The sequence below is a fragment of the Syngnathoides biaculeatus genome, chromosome 2 (assembly GCF_019802595.1).
Source record: "Syngnathoides biaculeatus isolate LvHL_M chromosome 2, ASM1980259v1, whole genome shotgun sequence".
In the NCBI taxonomy this organism is placed as follows: domain Eukaryota; kingdom Metazoa; phylum Chordata; class Actinopteri; order Syngnathiformes; family Syngnathidae; genus Syngnathoides; species Syngnathoides biaculeatus.
Genome location: NC_084641.1, coordinates 41547558 through 41568656, shown reverse-complemented (window position 1 = coordinate 41568656; position 21099 = coordinate 41547558). Strand labels below are relative to the sequence as shown.

Below are 21099 nucleotides of genomic sequence, written 5' to 3'. Positions count from 1 at the left end.
TTTAAAATATGTAAACAGTATTTGTAGATTGCATATTTCAGAAAAGTATTTAGTTAAATCTTTAATGATAAAACCTTATAAATATGAAATATACAGTATTATGTCTCCCATTTGAAAATGTGTGACGCATTATTTTCTTCTTCTTTTCCTTTCGGCTTATCCCGTTCGGGGTCGCTACAGCATGCCACCTTTTTCCATCTAAGCCTATCTCATGCATCTTCTTCTCTAACACCCACTGTCTTCATGTCCTCCCTCACAACATCCATCAACCTTCTCTTTGGTCTTCCTCTCCCTCTTTTCCCTGGCAGCTCCATCCTCAGCACCCTTCTACCAATACACTCACTCTCTCGCCTCTGGACATGTCCAAACCATCAAAGTCTGCTCTCTCTCACCTTGTCTCCAAAACATCCAACTTTGGCTGTCCCTTCAATGAGCTCATTTCTAATCCTATCCAACCGGTTCACACCAAGCGAGAACCTCAGCATCTTCATTTCTGCTACTTTGCCCTTCATCCTTGCAAAGACTCTTCTGTCGCATAGAACACCAGACACCTTCCGCCAACTGTTCCACCCTGCTTGGACCCATTGCTTCACTTCTTTTCCACACTCTCCATTGCTCTGTATTGTTGACCCCAAGTATTTGAAGTCATCTACCCTCGCTATCTATTCTCCCTGGAGCTTCACTCCTCCTCCGCCCCTTGGCCCACTTTTGAGGCATAGCCACTAATCCCATTCTATACAATACTCTCAATTTCAAATTTCAGCCTCATCACTCGATGTGATATTCTTTTCACCTCCAAGACATTCTTAGCCAGGTCTTCCTTTAAAATAACCCCTACTCCATTTCTCTTCCCATCTACTCCATGGAAGAATAATTTAAACCCTGCTCCTTAACTTTTAGCCTTACTACCTTTCCACCTGCTCTCTTGGATGCACAGTACATCAACCTTTCTCCTAATCATCGTGTCAACCAACTTCTGGGCTTTTCCTGTCATAGTCCCAACATTCAATGTCCCTACAGTCAGTTGTACTATCTGTGCATTCCTATTTTTCTTCTGACGACGGATCAGGTTTCCTCCTCTTCTTTGTCTTCGACCCACAGTAGCTGAATTTCCACCGACGCCCTGTAGGTTAGCAGTGCCGGGGGCGGGCGTTGTTAACCCGGTATTTCTATGAACGCTCATATTTGTTTGGCACAATTTTTACGCCGGATGCCCTACCTGACGCAACCCTCTGCATTTATCCGGGCTTGGGACCAGCCTACAGATTGCACTGGTTTGTGCCCCCATAGGGCTGCATTTATCAATAACTCCTACCTTACCTTCATACCTTAATTGGCCACCTGGGATAAAAATTATACGAATCTAAAATAAAATAAATAGACCGCCCAACTCACCGATCCAAATCCCAAAATTCCTTTGTTTACGTAAAACTGGTAAATAGTTGTTAAAAACGGGCTCAGCTATTATGGCAACAGCACACATTGCCATAAAAAGAATACACGTCTGCTCTGTCTTTCACTTGACAAATGGCTCAAATGTAGTCATGTGAAGTCTACTGAAGAGGTCGTGTATAACCTTCTAACTCCCATAAATATTTGAATGTTGTGAAAAATCTACCTTTGTTCATTGCTCATTTCCACAAAAACTGTCACCTCTATTCCTGTCGTTAGGACAGAGTACCATTTGTGGTGCCAGAGCGTGTGCCATGGAAAGTCATGTGCAGCACTCTCAACAGTAAATTCACCTCAGAGGTCCAGACGCATCATAACCTTGACCACTACAACCAACACTTCCTGGCTCAGAAGATATTTGACAAACCGGACTTCAATGATGACTTCAGCAACATGATGGTTTCCTGGACTCAGTTTAATAAGGTATAAACACACACACACACACACACACACACACACACACACCACACACACACACACACACACACGCACAGACAATAACATTACAAAGAATGTATAATAGTCTATACTTTATGTACAACAACACTATATTACAACAGTGAAGAAGGGAAAATGTATCAGGACATGCAAATATCAGACAAAAACATTCATAAAGAGCAATCCCTTATTTTTCGCAGTTAATTGGGACTAGAACCACCCTCGAAAAGTGAAAAACTGCAAAGTAGCGGGGGATGTTTGTTTATGTTGGTAGCAAAACGTTTAAAATATATAAACAGTATTTGTAGATTGCATATTTCAGAAAAAAATGTATTTAGTTAAATCTTTAATGATAAAACCTTAAAAATATGATATAAACAGTATTATATGTCTGTCTCCCATTTGAAAATGTGTGACGCATTATCTTCTTCTTCTTTTCCTTTCGGCTTATCCCGTTAGGGGTCGCTACAGCATGCCATCTTTTTCCATCTAAGCCTATCTCGTGCATCTTCTTCTCTAACACCCACTGTCCTCATGTCCTCCCTCACAACATCCATCAATCTTCTCTTTGGTCTTCCTCTCCCTCTTTTCCTGGCAGCTCCATCCTCAGCACCCTTCTACCAATACACTCACTCTCTCACCTCTGGACACGTCCAAACCATCAAAGTCTGCTCTCTCTAACTCACCTTGTCTCCAAAACATCCAACTTTGGCTGTCCCTCCAATGAGCTTCTAATCCTATCCAACCGGTTCACACCAAGCGAAAACCTCAGCATCTTCATTTCTGCTACCTCCAGTTCTGCTTCCTGTTGTTTCTTCAGTCCCACAGTCTCTCATCTGTACATTGTGGTCAGTTTCACCACTGTTTTATAAACATCACTCGATCTGATACTCTTTTCACCTCTAAGACATTCTTAGCCAGCTCTTCCTTTAAAATAACCCCTATTCCATTTCTCTTCCCATCTACTCCATGGTAAAATAATTTAAACCCTGCTCCTAAGATTCTAGGCTTACACCCTTTGCACTTGCTCGCTTGGATGCACAATACATCAACTTTTCTCCTAATCATCACGTCAACTAACTCCTGAGCTTTTCCTGTCATAGTCCCAACATTCAAAGTCCCTACGCAGAGTTGTAGGGACTGTGCCTCTTCTTCTTTTTCTGCCGACTAAGTCGCTTTCCTCCTCTTTTTTGTCTTAAACCTACATTATCTGTATTTCTACCTACGCCTTGCAGGTTAACAGTGCTGGGGGCCTATCCGTTAGGCACAGTTTGGCACAGTTTTATGCTGGATGCCCTTCCGTTATGAAGTTACTCACGTTCGATGTTTCTTCAACAGCACGGTTTGATCGCAAATGTGACTCATTGTTAGCCTAAGGTGGTCTGGGCCTATAAGCAAGTTTAAATTGACGAAATTGAAATTAAATTGAAAAATGTGTGACGCGTTATGAAGCGTAAAATACGACAATGGAGACCCTGGACTGTTAAATAGCTGAAGCTGTACATCAAGCAAGAATGGGAAAGAATCTCACCGACAAAACGTCAACAATTAGTGTCCTCACTTCTCATATGTTTATTGAAACTTGTTAAAAGAAATTATGATGTAATTTTGTGGTAAACATGACTCTGTCCCAGCTTGTTTGGTATGTGTCGCAGCCATAAAATGACAAGTTCATGATTATTTGCTAAAAACAATAAAGTTTATCAGTTCAAACATTAAATAGCTTCTCTTTGTGGTGTATTCAAATAGGTTTGGCAAAGCGAATCATATTTATTTGTATTGCGCATTTCATACATAAGCCAACTCAATGCGCTTTACATGATTAAAAGCATTCTCATACAAAAATAAAGACAATTCAAAGTGAAATGTACAATTAAAACAGCTTTTAGCTCAACAAATATCACTGAAAAGTGGACGTACTTTAACCCTAGAGAACCCAAGACATCCAAATCCTCTTTTAATTGTGACCCCATCAGTTCTCTAGGCCTAAAACCCAGGAGGGAAAGAAGTTTTCACATTTGGAGCTGACATTATCTCTGTTGTCAACTTATACCATTTTTTGCAGCATAATAGCTAATTGCTGCTTCACCGTGTTTTGTTTGGACTCAGCACTCCACTTAGACCTGATACAGTCAATCTCAGAGCCCTACTGGGTTCGTATTCCATTTGTATTTCTTTCATGTATTCAGGACTTGAACGTTTAAGGATCGTTTCATTTAGTCCTACCCATGTTTCCAACCTGTTTAGCATTATATTGTGAAAAAAAGCCCCACTGAGATCCAACAAGACCAAAATTGACACCATTCCTGAGTCAGTCTTCAATCTTATATCATTTAGCACTTTGATAAGAGCAGATTCTGTACTGTAATAAGTTCGGAAACCTGAATTAAATTAATTTCAAGAAATTGCTGAGCAGATTCAGAATAACTTTCTCAACAATCTTGGCTACGATGATATTAAAGTTGGGTCTGTATCTTGCTAACACGGAAGCATCTAGTGCTCTGCTTTTTTAGAAGAGGTTTAACAGCAGCTACTTTAAGAGCTTTAGAAAACTCTCCAGAGTAAAGTGAGCAATTGATTATTTGTTGCAAAGGTACCACTGATTTCACGATAGTTTTGAAAAAGTCATATGGTATTAAGTCAATACAGCTCATTGATGGTTTCAGCTCTTGAACGGTTTCTCAAGTTTTTTGTTCATCCGTATCAAATTCTGACATGGTAATAGAGCTTTCCCTGGGTGGCTTCAGACAGAGTATCATTGTTTCATTTTCTGATTTGTACTGACATTCAACCTGATGGATTGTATTTTTTTACTAAAAAGGCAACCCATTGCATTTATCAGTTGTTTCGAGTTCTGAAGCTGATTCGTGCATGTGTGTGTGTGGGGGGGGGGGGGCGTACATTAGGCATGTACCACTTTATTCACACAGTCACTCCAGTTTCCCTTTTTCTCCACACCCAAGGTCCTCAACATTGACAACAGGGTATGATTAAATGTTTCGACTGGGTTCCCCTCTGGTGGTTCTTGAGTTGGCAATGCCACTCGTCTTCTGTAACTGCCTGAACAACTGATTCTCAAATTCTTTGCCTTGATTGTGGTGTACTTGTGCAGGAAAACCAAATTTTAAAGCAAAATCGTCAAAATGTTGCAGCAGTTTTGACTGATTTGTTACGGGTTGGGTAGGCTTGTGCAAACTTTGTGAAGTTATCAATTCTCACCAAAATATACTCATACCATCCCCTGCATTTTTCAAGGTGAAGATAGTCTATAGAAACCATCTCAAATGGCGGTGTTGCCATTTGTTGGGTCCTCTACTTTGCGCTGCAGGTTTTTTCTGGACATTGTATTTACAAACCTGAGTGATGAAAAATGCAATATCATTTTGCTTCCTAGGCCAATAAAACTTGTTTTTAGCTAAGTGCAAAACCTCTTCTACCTCCAGCTGACCCATTTCACAGTGAAAGTACTTGTACACCAGTTCTTTCTACTGATCAGGTTGCACAATTTGAGAATAGGTTGCAGTTTTACGTTTCAACAGACCCTCTTGAGAAACAAAGTCTTTTCCATTCGTCCTACAGCTGCTCGACTTTTTTGCCATTTGTGTGTTCATGACCCATTTTTTTGGCTTCCCACCCTGCTTCTTCAGTTCAAGTACATGGGATATGGCAGGATCTTGCAGTTGTGCTTGCAGTTGCTCATGAGGTGTTTGTTGTATATCTGGCTGAGTAACTAGAGCTATTTCTTGGGTAAGTGGGCTACGCTACAGCTAATAGCTGAAATCCAACCCACTTCACACTGCTATTGATTTTCAACTGCACTGAATTATGCACCAAGCACTTCAGGTGAACACTGCTCTGTGCACTCACTTATGAAGCAATCCATGCTCAATGGTGTGCGGGATAGGAATTCTGCGTCAGCATTGGCTTTTCCTGGACGATATTTCAGGGTGATGTTGAAATCGCCCAGTTGTGACACTCAGCAATGTCCTGTTGCATTCACGTTAGCTGTGCTTAACAACTTTCAGAATTGTTATCACTGTATACTGTCAGGGATGGAGCATGAAACAAATAATCTCAAAACTTGTGACAGCTCACTTTAGCACGAGAAAACTCTAACTTCCCTGAATGTAATCTATAGTTTTTTTTTTTTTTCTACTGTTGTCAGAGTTGTTGCGCCGTATCCGATTACTCAGAGTTTCCCGTCCTCTGATATAATAGAGCCCCGAGACCCTGTTCTGAGGCATCAATGTGCCAAATGAATGGATCCTCAAACTTTGGATAAGCCATTACAAGCGGGTTTGTTCAGACATCGACTAAATAGTCCATAGCTTTCTGGTGAGTATCAGTCCATGCTATTTTCTGGTTTGAAGATGTCCTACATTTGCTGACTGCTGATTGGACTTTGGCTTAGGACTCAAAGCTGTATCTGCAGAATAGGAGACCATGCACATCAGTCTGGATCTACTGTATTATTTGTATGATGCAGGTTTAAAAATAAAATAAAACTGAAATTAAGCTGAACAATTCTCAAAATTCTGTTACTCAGAAAAAGTTGAAAAAGATTCAGATTGACTCACTGACACAAACATCAAGCTATACATTTGGAATTTTTCTCTAGCGTTCATGAAATATTGAAACAGATTTCTCTTCAGTTAACAAGCATCACAGGGGAGGTTGCTGTTCCTCTCACGGCAGTGGGTGGTGCCTTACGTCCATGCTTGTTCCGTACTCAACCTTTTGCTTGGTCTGGTGGCAAAACTGGGGGCCTTTGATGCTTGGGAGTTCAGACCTTGATGGTAGATATTAATTAGTTGACGACCACTAGAAGAATATCCTTCGAGGATGTCTCGCAGCAGGGCAGCTTTGAAGAATGCAGTTTATCGGGTGGAGAGGCCCTGGCACCTGGGTCAGATTCACTACGTATCCCCGTTTTCGTCGCCTAAACCAGCTGAATGTTGGTTGCGGCAACTTCTCCAGGAAAGATGACACGGGGTTAGTAGGTACACACAACAATGCAGTTACCTGAGTACAGCTTCAGTGCTTACTGCCCTCCCTTGTTTTTGTCTATTCTAGGTGTCCAGGACAATTTCTTAAATCAGTGTTATTTTCTATATGTGAATATTTCTGTCCGAACCTCTTGTTGTAATTTGTCATGTAGGAAGTCAAACAAGTTCTCGGACATGACTGTATTGTCTGCTGCAGTGTCAAAGAATCCATCATATTGGAACATGCGTTGAAATGTGGTTAATTAACATTTCCCTAATTTTTCATTAACGGTGAAGGGTCAGTCTTTTCCAGCAAATGGTCAAAGTTTTGGCGCGCATCACATATTTTGTTTGCTCAAACCAAGAATATTTTGATCCACTAGCTTTGTGGTGGTCTTTTTATGCTTAGCAAAGCCTTAACGGCAAGGTCCCGCAGCTGTTTGCTGGACAGCGTACGAGGGCATGCTGCCTCTTCCAAATGTTGTTTTTCGTGTGGAGGACATTTTCAACAAAGTGTTTTGAAGTGTTTGTTTTTTTTCATGCTTGGTTTGTTGAAAAACTCGAAACATGCTTTGTGTAAACGACAGTAATGAGCTTGTGGCAATTTGGGGCGACCATGTCAAACAGTGCGAGCTGCCAGGAAGCCAATTGCGGCCTCCGGATATCGAATTGGCCTGGTGCAGATCTTGGTAGTTTGACGATAGCTGTTGGGATTGTCGTTTAATGAAGCTACTACAGTCAAGGTTATCAGAAAAACAGACAGGGGCGTACTTGTCGTATCTTCTGGTAAAGGGAGAAGGAGACTTAGTGGTGGAACCCTAAAGTATAGGAAGTCATACAAGGAAAGAAGATTGCGAAGAAGTGTGACACTGAGCGGATTGAGTAGAGGCAAAAGGAATATGTTGAGATTTGACATAGGGAAAAGATCGAGGTTGCAAAAGCCAACCAAGATGGATATGATATGTCCAGCAGTTGGACAGAAAAGAATGAGAAAAAGATCTCTACAGGTTGTCCAGACAGAGGGCTAGAGATGGGAAGGGTGTTTAGCAGGTTATGGTGATTACGGATAAAGATGAAACTAGTGACTGGTCCCAATAATGTGATAGATGGAAAGAATACTTTGAGAAGTTGATGAATGAAGAAAATGAGAGAGAAGAGTAGAAGAGGCAAGTGTGATGGACCAGGAAGTGGCAATAATGAGTAATGGGAAGGTTAGAAAGGTACTAAAAATTATGAAAAATGGAATGGTACTTTGTCCTGATGATATACCTGTGGAGGTATGGAAGCAATTTTGAGAGGTGACTATGGTGTTTTTCCCAACTTATTCAACAGAATACTAGTGGGTGAGAAGATCCCTGAAGAATGGGGAAAAAGTGTGCTATTTATCATTTTTATGAGCAAAGACAATGTGCCGAGCTGTGGAAACTATAGAAGAATGAAGTTGATGAGCCAAACAGCATAGTGGAGACTAGGCTCTGGGCAGAAGTACTTTTTAGCAACAGTATGCTTTCATGCCTAGAAAGAGGACACCAGATGTATTATTTGCCTTGAGAATGCTAATGGAAAAGTACAGAGAAGGCCAGGAGGAGCTACATTGTATCTCTGTGGATCAAGAGAAATCCGATGACAGAATACCAACAGAGGAACTGTGGTAATGTATGCGTAAGTCTGGTGTGTCAGAGAGGTATTTTAGAATAATACAGGATGTGCATGACGGCAGCAGAACAGTGGTGAATTGTCCCTTAGGTGTCACAGAGTAATTTAAGGTGGGACTGCATCAGAGATTAACTTTGATCCCCTTCCTGTCTGCACTTGTAATGGATAGGGTGACAGATGATGTTAGACTGGAATCCCCTTGGACCATGATTTTTGCAGATGACATTGTAATCTGCAGTGAAAGCAGCGTGTAGGTGGTGGAACAGTTAGAAGGGTGGAGGCATGCACTGGAATGGAGAGGTGAATGAAGATTGGCTGAAGTTAAACAGAATATGTTTGCATGAATGAGAGGGGCAATGGGGGAAGAGTGAAGCTCCAGGGAGAAGCGATAGCAAGGGTGGATGACTTCAAATACTTGGGTGAACAAAACAGAGGAATGGAGAGTGTGGTAAGGAAGTGAAGAAACGGGTCCAAGCAGGTTGGAACACCTGCTGGAAGGTGTTTGGTGTGTTATGTGACAAAAGATTCTCTGCTAGGATGAAGGCCAAAGTTTATAAAACAGTTGTAAGGCCAGCCTTGATTTATGGATTAGAAACGGCAGTGAAGAGACAACAGGCAGAACTGGAGGTGGCAGAAATGAAGATGTTGAGGTTTTCATTGGGAGTGTGCAGATTAGATAATATTAGCTAATTAGCTAATTAGAGGGACAGTCAAAGGTGATCAGGTTCGAATGAGCAGACTTTGATGGTTTGGACATGTCTAAAGGCGATAGAGTAAGTACATTGGTCAAAGGGTGTTGAGGATGAGGCAAAAGAGCGAGAGGAAGACCAAAAAGGGTTGATGAATGTTGTGAGGGAAGACATGAGGGCTGTTGGTTTTAGAGATAAAGATGGCGGACATAGACTTACATGAAAAAGATAATATGCTGTTGCGATCTGACGGAACAACCCGAAAGGAAAAGAAGGAGTGTCATAGTTCATCATATGATTTTAAAAGTGTTCTTGCATAGAAGCAGCAATTGACCAAGACAAAATTGTTGACCTCAAATACCATCCATCCGTTTTCTTAGCGGTAATCCTCACAATGGTCGCGGGGGGTGCTGGAGCCTACCCCAGCTGTCAACGGGCAAGAGGCTGACACCCTTAACTGGTTGCCGGCCAATCGCAGGGCACATCGAGACAAACAGCCGGACTCACAATCACACCTTGCGGCAATTTAGAGTGTCCAATTCCAATTAATGTTGCATGTTTTTGGGATGTCGGAGGAAACCGGAGTGTCCGGAAGAAACATTACATGGCTTCCAATGATGTTGGCTTTGAACGAGAAGAAAGGGCGTAAAATAAAATTGAAATCTTGAAACCAATAAAAATAAGATTTAAAGAAAAGCCCAATGTGATTAAAAATACACAAGCATTTAATTTAAAAAAACTCCACTTTGGAAAGGAACCCATTTAGTAATTACTATTGTGAGTTAAAAATAGTCAACATGTGTTGATGTAAGGTGGGGCTATTCTTGAACAGCAAATGCCGCCCTGCATAGCTTCTGAGCACTAGGTTGTATTTGAATGTTGGTTGAAAGTAAAAACACAAAGCTTCAATCTTACAAATGTAGTGGTAAAAAGTTTAAAAAGTTCATGATCGACACACTCACACAGACAACAAGGCAAACATTGGAATATTTCAGCAGAGTTCAATAAATATTAAACCAGATATTTTCTCTTCAGTAAACAAGCATCACAGGGGAGTTTCCTGTTCCTCCACAAAGCAGTGGCTGATGCCTTACATCCATGCTTATTCCGTCCTCCACCTTTTACTTGGTTCGGTACCAGTGGGGGCTTGTGATGAGTTCAGACCTAGATTGTAGATGTTTATTATTACTGACTGTAAGTCATTTTATTCACCGCGTGAGTTCAGCTCTTTCATCTGTTTTAGCAACATTTTTCTGACACCATAAGTAAGGATGATATCTTGTCTTTGTGGGTTTTTATTACAAAAAGAAAAGTCTTTACAAAAACAGGAAAAGTTATACTGGTAAGTCTTATGAATTGTCACCCCTGACTGAAATCCAGACTAAAAGTCCCTTTGTTATATTAAAGTGAGAGAGACAGAGAGAGAGAAAAACAAAATGAAACAAATATCTTTGTCCAGCTGTACCAAATTTTATACACATAGAGCCAGGAGAACAACATAATACTAAGGCTTCTAGGGACAAGTGTTATGGGCAGTGTGACCGGGAGAGCTAGAAGAATGAACTCTGTGAAACTTGAAGCGAGAACCAAGATTTGATATATGTGAAATACAGTCCATAAAATTTCCAACACAAGTCCCCTGTTTTCATTATCCAATCAATCCACAATTATTGAAATGGAAATAGCAAATAGTCTTCTTTTCCTTTCGCCTTGTCCCTTTCGGGTCACCACAGCGTGTCATCTTTTTCCATCCAAGCCTATCTCGTGCATCTTCCTCTCGAACACCCACTGTCCTCATGTCCTTGCAAGAAACCATACTGTTGCTCACAGATACTTAGTTCTCTCCTTAGTCTAGCCTCCACTACTCTTTCCCATAACTTCATTGTGTGGCTCATCATCTTTATTCCTCGATAGTTTCCACAGCTCTGAACATCGCCTTTGTTCTGAAAAATGGGGACTAGCACACTTTTCCTCCATTCTTCAGGCATCTTCTCTCCCACTAGTATTCTATTGAATAAGTTAGTCAGAAACTCCATGGCCACCTCACCAAATTGCTTCCATACCTCCACGGGCATGTCATCAGGACCAACTTCTCCCTTACTAATCAATGCCACATCCCGGTCATTCACGCGTGCCTCTTCTACTCTACCTTCTCTCCCATTTTCTTCATTCATTAACTTCTCAAAGTGTTCTTTCCATCTACTTAGTACACTACTAGCACCAGTCAACACATTCATCGCTATCCTTAAAGGGGAAATCCTGTGCTTCATATGAACAGTGTATCAATCGGTCATGTGATATGTACCCTATTTTGACAATGTGATTATAAAGCCTCTCTCATTTAATAGTGTTTTGAGAAGATTTTTATCGACAATTACAATTTTCAGGGGTGCTGCCATTTTCACGAGTCATATGATTTACGTGCGCAGATGTGACGTGTAACGTGCCACACCAAAGCCTCGATTACATGGGACACCATTTATGCCCAGCGCTGATTTCTCAGATTTATCATCATCTGATGAAGAGATAGGAGTATCGATTGATCGGGAAGATGGAGGAATACTCCCATACAGATTTTAACCTGTGGCTCTTCGGGCAGAATCATGCCGGAGTTTGACCACTCGGAGGCCTACGCGTGGGACATAAGTGCGTAAACAAAGGCCCCCGGAGCTCCGGGCTGGCAGTCGCGGATGGTTCTTTGGACGGGAATGATGCGGAGTCTGACGAGTGAACTCCAGCGGCCGGACGCGAGCCGAGCTTCGGCACCCCAAATACTCTCCTGCCTGCCTCTGAGTACCTTGGCAGTAGAATTCCAGTCTTCCGGGAGCTCTTCCTGTCCATCTAGAGCCTGTCTCACCTCTTTCCAAAAGACCACACAACATTCTTCCTTTCTCAACCTCCACAACCTGATTCTCTGGTCTATCGTTGTCTTCTTAATCTTCCTCCTCGCTACCAGAGTCATCCTACACACTACCATCCTATGCTGTCGAGCTACACACTCCCCCACCACTACTTTACAATCAGAAACCTCCTTTAGATTACATCATCTGAACAAAATATAATTCACATGCGTGCTTCTACTTCCACTCTTGTAGGTCACTCTATGTTCCTGTCGCTTATGGAAACAAGTGTTCACCACTGCCAATTCTATCCTTTTTGGGAAGGCCACCACCATTAGGGTGAATCTGGTCCCCCTTGATTTTGAAAACTTGAGTCTTTTGAACTGAACTTTGTGAACCATTCACAAGGCGCTGTGGTGTCCGGGATGAATTCGCCGGGGACCCGCAGCGGCTGGCCGTAGATGAGCTTGGCGGACGGGGACATCCTTGGAGGAGCACCTGAGGCCGAGCATGACCCACGGGAGCTTATCCAACCAGTTGCCATCTGTCAAGCCGGCACGCAGGGCTGCTTTCATGGAGCGGTGGAACCGCTCGCAGAGAACGTTCGCCTGGGTGTGATAGGCGGTAGTGCGGTGCAGCTTGACCCCCAAACTCTCAGCGACTGCGTTCCAGAGTTTGGAGGTAAACTGAGGGCCACGGTCGGAGGAGAGGTTGTATGGGGTCCTGAAGCGCGCAACCCACATGCTGATGAATGCCCGGGCTACGTCCGATGATGTCGTCGTGGAGAGGGAAATGACTTCGGGCCAGCGGGTTGTCCTGTCCACCATCGTGAGCAAGTAGGTGAAACCGTGCGAGGGAGGAAGCGGACCAAGTCGACGTTGACGTGGTCGAACCTCCTCTCGGGGACAGCGAAGGGCTCTAAGGGGGCTTTTGTGTGGCGATGCACCTTAGCACGCTGACAGGCCACGCACAAGTCGACCAAGGCCTGCACATCCTTCTTAAGCCTGCGCCACACGAACTGGGCCACCAGCCTCAGGGACGGTTTCCTGCCGGGGTGGGAGAGGTTGTGGACCACCTCGAAAAAAGCCCGCCACCAGTTCGCAGGGACCAGCGGCCATGGCTGGGCAGCCTGAGAGGTCCCACAACAACCTGACGCCCGAGTCACCAACAGCGACTTCCTCCAGGCGCAAACCCGTGTCAGAAGTCTTGAGAGCCTGCACCACATTGTCTGAGCCCTGGTCTGTGCTTATGCGGGAGTAGTCGAGACCCAGATGCACAGTAGGGTGAATCTGGTCCCCCTTGATTTTGAAAACTTGAGTCTTTTGAACTGAATTTTTTTTTTAGCGTGAGGCTTGATATTAAAAGTAAAATGGTGAAATTCAGATGAAATATTTCAATGTTTAGGGTGTCCTCATCGCAATAAAAATCTCAAAATTGCATCAGTCAAATTGACACATTAAAGCCTACATTTCTACTCGCATCAGTGGACTGACTGGATCAATATTCACAAATTTTGTCAAATTTTTAGCCAATTGTAAATCATTGAGCTAATTGAACACATGAACCACCACGGCATATAAATGTGTGTTACAAAAGTCACAGATCTTGCTACTTTATCCATGACAGACTTTGATAAGAATTTCTTAAAAGAATCATTTTGATCGCATACAAATGTTTCGCCATCCAGCAATTTTTGTTTGTCGCACCGAGTTTCTGAAAGTTGGATGTATTGTCCTCTCCTAGGTAAACTAAAAGACAGTAACAAGTTCACAGCAGCCGAGTTGGGGTCACCAGTGCCTGTCTTGATGGTTGTCAGAAGTTCAATTACATGATGTCGCTGCTCCAGCATAAAAGGATCCAAACTGCTCTCTCTTGTCAGCTCAGTCAAATCCAGTTCGGAGTACGTGTCCCTGAATTTCGTAAACACTGACACATCTTTGCTTTTCAATACTTCCACACCCAGAGCATCCCAAGCTTTTGTGAAGTCTTCGACAGGCGCACCACAACAGAGCTTTCCCGAGGTTTTCCTGGATGCAAATGCAGCCAGCTGTGAGATGTCTCCGCTAGATCGAGCGTAGCTTTAGAAAGAAGATCTCCAGCTCTTTCCGAAGACTTTACAGAAAGGGTAGGAACACTGAGCAATTTGATCCCACCCACGCCCGAAATCAACACGGGAAGACGAACATCCTTTGCATATTTATCAGGTAACGTCTCCATTAGTTTGCCATCCCAGTGAATTGCTGCTGGTCGGGGAGGAACCCAGTTCGTCTGGATTCTCTCAGCAATGTTGGCGCCCACGTCCTTCCGGTACCGGTAGGACTGCACCGGGTTCAAGTTTACTGCAGATGTAGTGCCATCACCTGAGCTGATGAGAGATTCTACAGTTGCCGCTAGCGTAGTAGGAGAGATATTGTTCCTCATTGGAGTTGAAACTAATTTCGGTGATTTCAGTACATCAAATGGGACGTATATATCTGAGTGAGTCTTCTTCAGTCTTCTATGGGGAAGTCTAGTCGATGTTGATGGAGCGGATTCGTCTGAATCATCTGTTTTGGATGACTCGGGTCTTTGACCAGTTCCTTATTCACTTTTGTCTCAACCTGTTGTAGCCGTTCTCTCTCAATGCGCATGGTGTTTTGTTTGATACACTCCGCGACTTTCTTCTCGGATGTGGCCAAGTTTGAATCAGGCTTGGCGACCTCTTGTCTTTGGAATTCCTCTTTTGCAGCAATGAATGACAGAAGAATCTATTTTCTGGAAGGAAGTTTGGCTCCTTTGATGGCTTTCTCATCCGCGGTTGGGACGGTCCCAAGCAAAAAATACTGCAGGTCTTTCTGTTTCACAGCAGCCATGTTGACAGTTCAATGACTTTGTGTTAACTGAGAGGTAAACACCAACTAGGGCTGAGAGGTCAACCTCCTCAAGGATTTCATGAGTGCTTCTGAACGTTCCGGGGTATGTCCTGACGTTCTCGATGCTTCTCGACGATAGCTTAGAAATTTTTTTCTGGACAATGGCCGCATTGCTGATCAACTATTGTTTACAAAATCCGACTAATTTCGAAAAATTAGATCTACATGAGGAACCCCTAAACATGATTCGATTTCGTTCAAATTTGAAAAGCAACTCTTACATGATGAACCTCACCTCCCGAAAAAAGTTTGTTGATTTTGAAAGATGTCGGGGGAACAGATTAACCCTAACCACCATCTGACACTCAAAGTTCCTTTGCTGAATGGGGTACTTACCCATCACTTCATCACCCCTGTTTCCTTCGCTAACATGTCCATTGAAATCTCTACCAATCACAACTCTCCCTCTCTCTCTGGGATGCTCAGTTCTACTTCGTCTAGTTCCTTCCAGAATTTATCTTTCAACTTGTGGTCACATCCTACCTGTGGGGCATAGCCACTAATCACATTGTACGCAATACCCTCAATTTCAAATTTCAGCCTCATCACTCGATGTGATATTCTTTTCACCTCCAAGACATTCTTAGCCAGGTCTTTCTTTAAAATAACCCCTACTCCATTTCTCTTCCCATCTACTCCGTGGTAAAATAATTTAAACCCTGCTCCTAAGCTTCTAGCCTTACTCATTTTCCACTTGCTCTCTTGGATGCACAATACATCAACCTTTCTCTTAATCATCATGTCAACTTAACTCCTGAGGTTTTCCGGTCATAGTCCCAACATTCAAAGTCCCTACACAGAGTTGTAGGGTCTTTGCATGCCTCTTCTTCTTCTTCTGCCAATTAAGCTGCTTTCCTCCTCTTTTTGTCTTCGACCTACATTATCTGGATTTCTACCTACACCTTGCCGATTAACAGTGCTGGGGGCAGGCTTAGTTAGCCCGGACCACGACATATCCGTTATGGAATTCATTTCATGCACGCTCATATATGTTTGTATGTTTGTTTTACGCCGGATGCCCTTCCTGCTGCAACCCTCTACGTTTATCCGGGCTTGGGACCGGCGTACAGGACGCACAGGAATTGTGCCCCCCTTCGGGCTGCAGATAGTCAAAAACAAGCAATCAAATAAACAAAGTCAGCACAGAAGATACACAATTCACGTACTACTTAATCTATGTTAAAGTCAGATAAAAGCAATCAAATAAACAGTCAGAACATAAGGTACACAAATCACACACTACCTGTGTGAAAATGTTAAGGATATGTCAATTTAAAGGATATGTGGATGGAAGGGATTCAAACCACAATGGGCCTCACTCTAGTAGTTGAAGGTTGAGTCCACGTTCAATGTTTTGTCAATGTTTGTTATCTGGGTGCCAGAATGATTAAAATATGTAAACAGTATGTATACTTTACATATTTGAGACCAAGATTACAATAATACACATATTTACTTTTGTTAATCTTTCCTGCAACAGTCACATGACTGTGGTCTTGAAACGCAAGGGAGATGCCTTGGTGGCAGGAACAATAATGGTACTGCTTGAAAGGCTTTAGTAGATCCTCTAATCTCACAGCATCAACGTGTCCTCTCTTAAATACTACTCCTCCTCAGTCGTCTTTGTTTAAACTTGTTAACTGTACACAGTAGCAACACGGTGCGTTTCTAACCCTTCTTATTGTCACTGCTCCACATGCCTGCGCAGTCCCGGCTCACTATCTCCCTCTCTCACAGATATACACACGCACACATGCATTGGGGAGGAGAAGCTTGTAGAGGCTTTAAGTTCACTCACCTGTAGTATTGCCACATGATGATCGTAAACACGGTCCTTGAAGAAGTACGTGTCGGCGTCCTCTTCCAAAAAAGGAAGCAGACCAGGACAACTTGTTGTGATTCATGGAACGATGAATTGTGCTGTGTACCAGAAAATCCTGAAAGAGAACGTCCAGCGTCTGTTCTTGCCCTCAAATTCAAGCACTCTTGGATCATGCACAGGACAACGATCCGAAACACACCAGCAAGTCCACCTCTGAATGGCTCCAAAAAATAAAAAATTAAGGTTTTGGTGTGGCCAAGTCCAAGTCCCAATCTAAATCCAATTGAGATGCTGTAGTGTGACTTTAAACAGGCAGTTCGAGCTAGAAAACCCTCTCGGATGGCAGAGTTGAAACAATTCTGCAAAGAATAGTGGGACAAAATTCCTGCTGAACGCTGTGAAAGACTCATCACCAGCTATTGCTAACGCTTGAATAGGCCTAGGCCATGGGTGGCACAACCTATTATTAGGTTCAGGGGTCAAATCCTTTTTCACTAAGGGCCAGAAAGGTTTGGAATTTTTTTGTTCCTGAATAAATTGAATTTTCATTTGCAAGCTCCATTTTGTATTAACTTGGGTTGTTTCTGAGTGATATTAAAATAGGTGTGATGATTTGAAACATTTGTTTGTGAGAGATATGCAAAAAAAAAAAAAAAAAAGCAGAAGTCAGCACTTACGGAAATTTCGTCTTTATTCAACTGCCTATGCATGTTTTTGACAGGAAACTAGAGTACCCAGAGAAAACCCAAGCAAGTATGGGGAGAACATGCAAATAAATGTAAATAAAGTGCGGCAGACACTCCAGCCGTGTGTACATAGCTCATACATCAACATCCATATCTGTTTGTATTAGGAATCAAGTTTTGCCTGTTTTTGCAGATGCACATTTTTTTCTTCTACACCTTTCTCGACATGCCTTCGTGTTCACACACACTGATAGATACTGCACACAGTCCTAAGTAGAGTATCTGTCAATCTTTTAGGAAGTGCTCCCAGGTCGACTATTTACGTTTTGGCAGTGGTTTGAGGGAGTGATGGACCTGACAAAAAAACAACTGAGGACATACTGGAGTGATGGGTAGAAAAACTCTTCTTTTTGCAGTAAATATTATCAATTTGCAGTTATTAATAACAATGTTGCTCTGCTTTCCTCCCCAAGACTCATATTTGGTTTCATTGGCAAGCAACATCTACACCTCATTCTCAAAGAGAGGCCCAACGGAACATTCTTGCTACGCTTTAGCGACTCCGAGATTGGAGGCATCACCATCGCTTATGTGGCTGCAGCGGAGAGTGAGTACAAGCTGTGATAATGTTTCACAAGTTCAGGCTTTGCAAAGATGATAGCTGGTGAAGCATTCACATGAAAATGATCAAAACTCTTGACCAAAACCGAAAACTAGGAATCCAAGGCAGACACATGAAGGAAATTATCAGTCAGTTACAAGTGCCTTTCATGCAAAAAATGCAACACAAAGCACTTCACATGAATTAAAATAAAAAATAAATCAAACCAACCAATTAATTAAAACTATGACAATTATTACTCAAACTTCATATATAGCAATGATTGCAGCACTGCTAACTTATAAATAAACTTCTAGAACATTTGTCCGAATTTTTATAGTTTTGAAATTTGAGCCAGACCTGTTATTTCCAGGCTTAAATAAATATCTTAACCTTCGTATTTAATTAATTTAGGCCATCTCTCTGTTTATTGGGTTTAAGATCCCCTTTGCTCCTGTTTGTTGCACAGCGAGCAGCAGTGGGTGATGGGGACTTTGCTTAAACTGGAATACTGAGAAGTACACCGAGCACAACAGCCACTCTGAAGCGCCGACCCTGTTACGTTCTATATCTTACTGAATAATTTTCTTTTTCCTTTCAGCTTGTCCCGTTCGGGATTGCTTTAGCGTGTCATCTTTTTCCATTCAAGCCTATCTCCTGCATCTTCCTCTCTAACACCAACTGCCCTCATATCTTCCCTCACAACATCCATCAACCTTCTCTTTGGTCTTCCCCTCGATCTTTTACCTGGCACCTCCATCCCCAGCACTCTTTACCAATATATTCACTCTCTCACCTCTGGACATGTCCAAACCATCGAAGTTTGCTCTCGAATCTTGTCTCCAAAACATCCAATTTTGGCTGTCCCTCTAATGAGCTCATTTGTAATCCTATCCAACCTGGTCACTCCGAGCGAGAACCTCAACATCTTCATTTCTGTCACATCCAGTTCTGCTTCTTGTTGTCTCTTCAGTGCCACCGTCTCTAACCCGTACATCGTGGCTGGCCTCACCACTGTTTTATAAACTTTGCCTTTCATCCTAGCAGAGACTCTTCTGTCACATTACACACCAGACACATTCTGCCAGCTGTTCCAGCGTGCTTGGACCCATTTCTTCACTTCCTTACCACACTCACCATTGCTCTGGGTTGTTGACCTGAAATAATTGAAGTCGTCCCACCCTTGCTATCACTTCTCCCTGGAGCCTCAATCTTCCCCTCCATCTCTATCATTCACGCACATATATTCTGTTTTACTTTGGCTAGTCTTCATTCCTCTCCTTTCCATTGCATGCCTTCATCTTTCTAATTGTTCCTCCACTTGCTCCCTGCTTTCACTGCAGATCACAATATCATCTGCGAACATCATGGTCCAAGGGGATTCCAGTCTCACCTCATCTGTGAGTCTATCCATTACCACAGCAAACAGGAAGGGGCTCAGAGCTGATCCCTTGACGCAGTCCCATCTCCACCTTAAATTCTTCTGTCACACCTACAGCACACCTCAACAGTGTTCTGCTGCCCTCATACACGTACCATTGTACCACTCTGAGATATTTCTCCGCCACCCCAGACTTACACATGCAGTACCACAGTTCCTCTCTTGGTACTTTGTCATAGGGTTTTTCTAGATCCACAAAGACACAATGCAGCTCTTTCTAACCTTCTCTGTACTTTACCACTGGCATCCTCAACGCCAATAATGCATCTGTGGTACTCTTTCTAGCCATGAACCCTTACGGTTGGTCACAGATAGTTACTTCTGTCCTGAGTCTCCAGAGGTATGTCATCAGGACAAACTGCCTTTCCATTTTTCATCCTTTGTAGTGCCTTTCTAACTTCCTCCTTACTAATCATTGCCACTTCCTGGTCCTTCACACTTGCTTCTTCTACTCTTCCATCTCTCATTTTCTTCATTCATCAACTTTTCAAGCATTCTTTCCATCTATTTAGCACACTACTGGCACTAGTCAACATAGTTCAATCTCTATCCTTAATCACCCTTACCTGCTGCACATCCATTCCATCTCTATCCCTTCTGTTTGGCCAACCTGTCGAGATCCTTTTCTCCTTCTTTCGTATCCAACTTAGTGTATATGTCATCATATGCCTCTTGTTTCGCCTTTCGCCTCCACTTGCCCTATGCCGCATGTCAACTTCTTCTTTGCTAACCTCTTTCCTTGTATGACTTCCTGTATTTTGGGGTTCCACCGCCAAGTCTTCTTCACCCCTTTCCTACCAGAAGACACACCAAGTACTCTTGTGCCTGTCTCTGATCACCTTTGTTATAGTAGTCCAGTGTTCCGGAAGTTCCTCCTGTCTATCGAGAGCCTGTTCCATCTCTTTCCAAAAGGCCGCACAACATTCTTCCTTTCTCAGCTTCCCTCACATGGTTCTCTGCTCGACCTTTGCCATCTTAATCTTCCTACCCACCACCAGAGTAATCCGACACACCAACATCCTATGCTGTTGAGCTTCACTCTCCCCTACCACTACCTTACAGTCAGTAACTTCATTCAGATTACATCGTTGCACAAAATATAATATACCTGCATGCTTCTACCTCCACTCTTGTATGTCACTCTATGTTCCTGCCTCTTCTGGAAAAAAGTGTTCACTACAGCCATTTCCATACTTTTTGCAAAGTCCATTACCATCTTTGCCTGAAAGTTCCTTTCCTTCACCAACATGTCCATTACAATCTGCACCAATCACAACTCTCTTTCTGTCTGGGATGCTCAGAACTACTTCATCTACTTCATTCATTCATTCTTTGTTAACCCGGGCCACGACCGATCCCGTGTGGGATTCTTTAGACGAACGCTCATATTTGTTTGCCAGTTTTATGCCGGTTGGCCTTTTGTGACGCAACCCTATGCATTCATCCGGGCTTGGGGACTGGACTACAGATTGCACTGGCGTGTGCCTCTATAGGGCTGCATTTTCTTACTAACTACAGTAATTTCAGGATATTAAACAAAATATAAACCACATTCTTTTAAGGCTGCTTCCTCACGT

General features: G+C 42.8%; 1 protein-coding gene across 7 annotated transcripts in view; it reads left to right on the top strand.

Moving 5' to 3' along the window:
- stat6 (signal transducer and activator of transcription 6, interleukin-4 induced) overlaps positions 1-21099 on the top strand; it is a 126067-nt gene that overhangs the window by 73367 nt on the left and 31601 nt on the right. For 6 of the 7 annotated variants that reach the window (XM_061805856.1, XM_061805848.1, XM_061805879.1 and 3 more), the window contains 3 exons: positions 1672-1875; positions 17778-17872; positions 17954-18087. In XM_061805856.1, the coding sequence (XP_061661840.1) occupies positions 1672-1875; positions 17778-17872; positions 17954-18087 (433 nt within the window). The remainder of the gene's footprint in view (positions 1-1671; positions 1876-17777; positions 17873-17953; positions 18088-21099) is intronic. The other variant, XM_061805894.1, reaches the window with a different exon arrangement.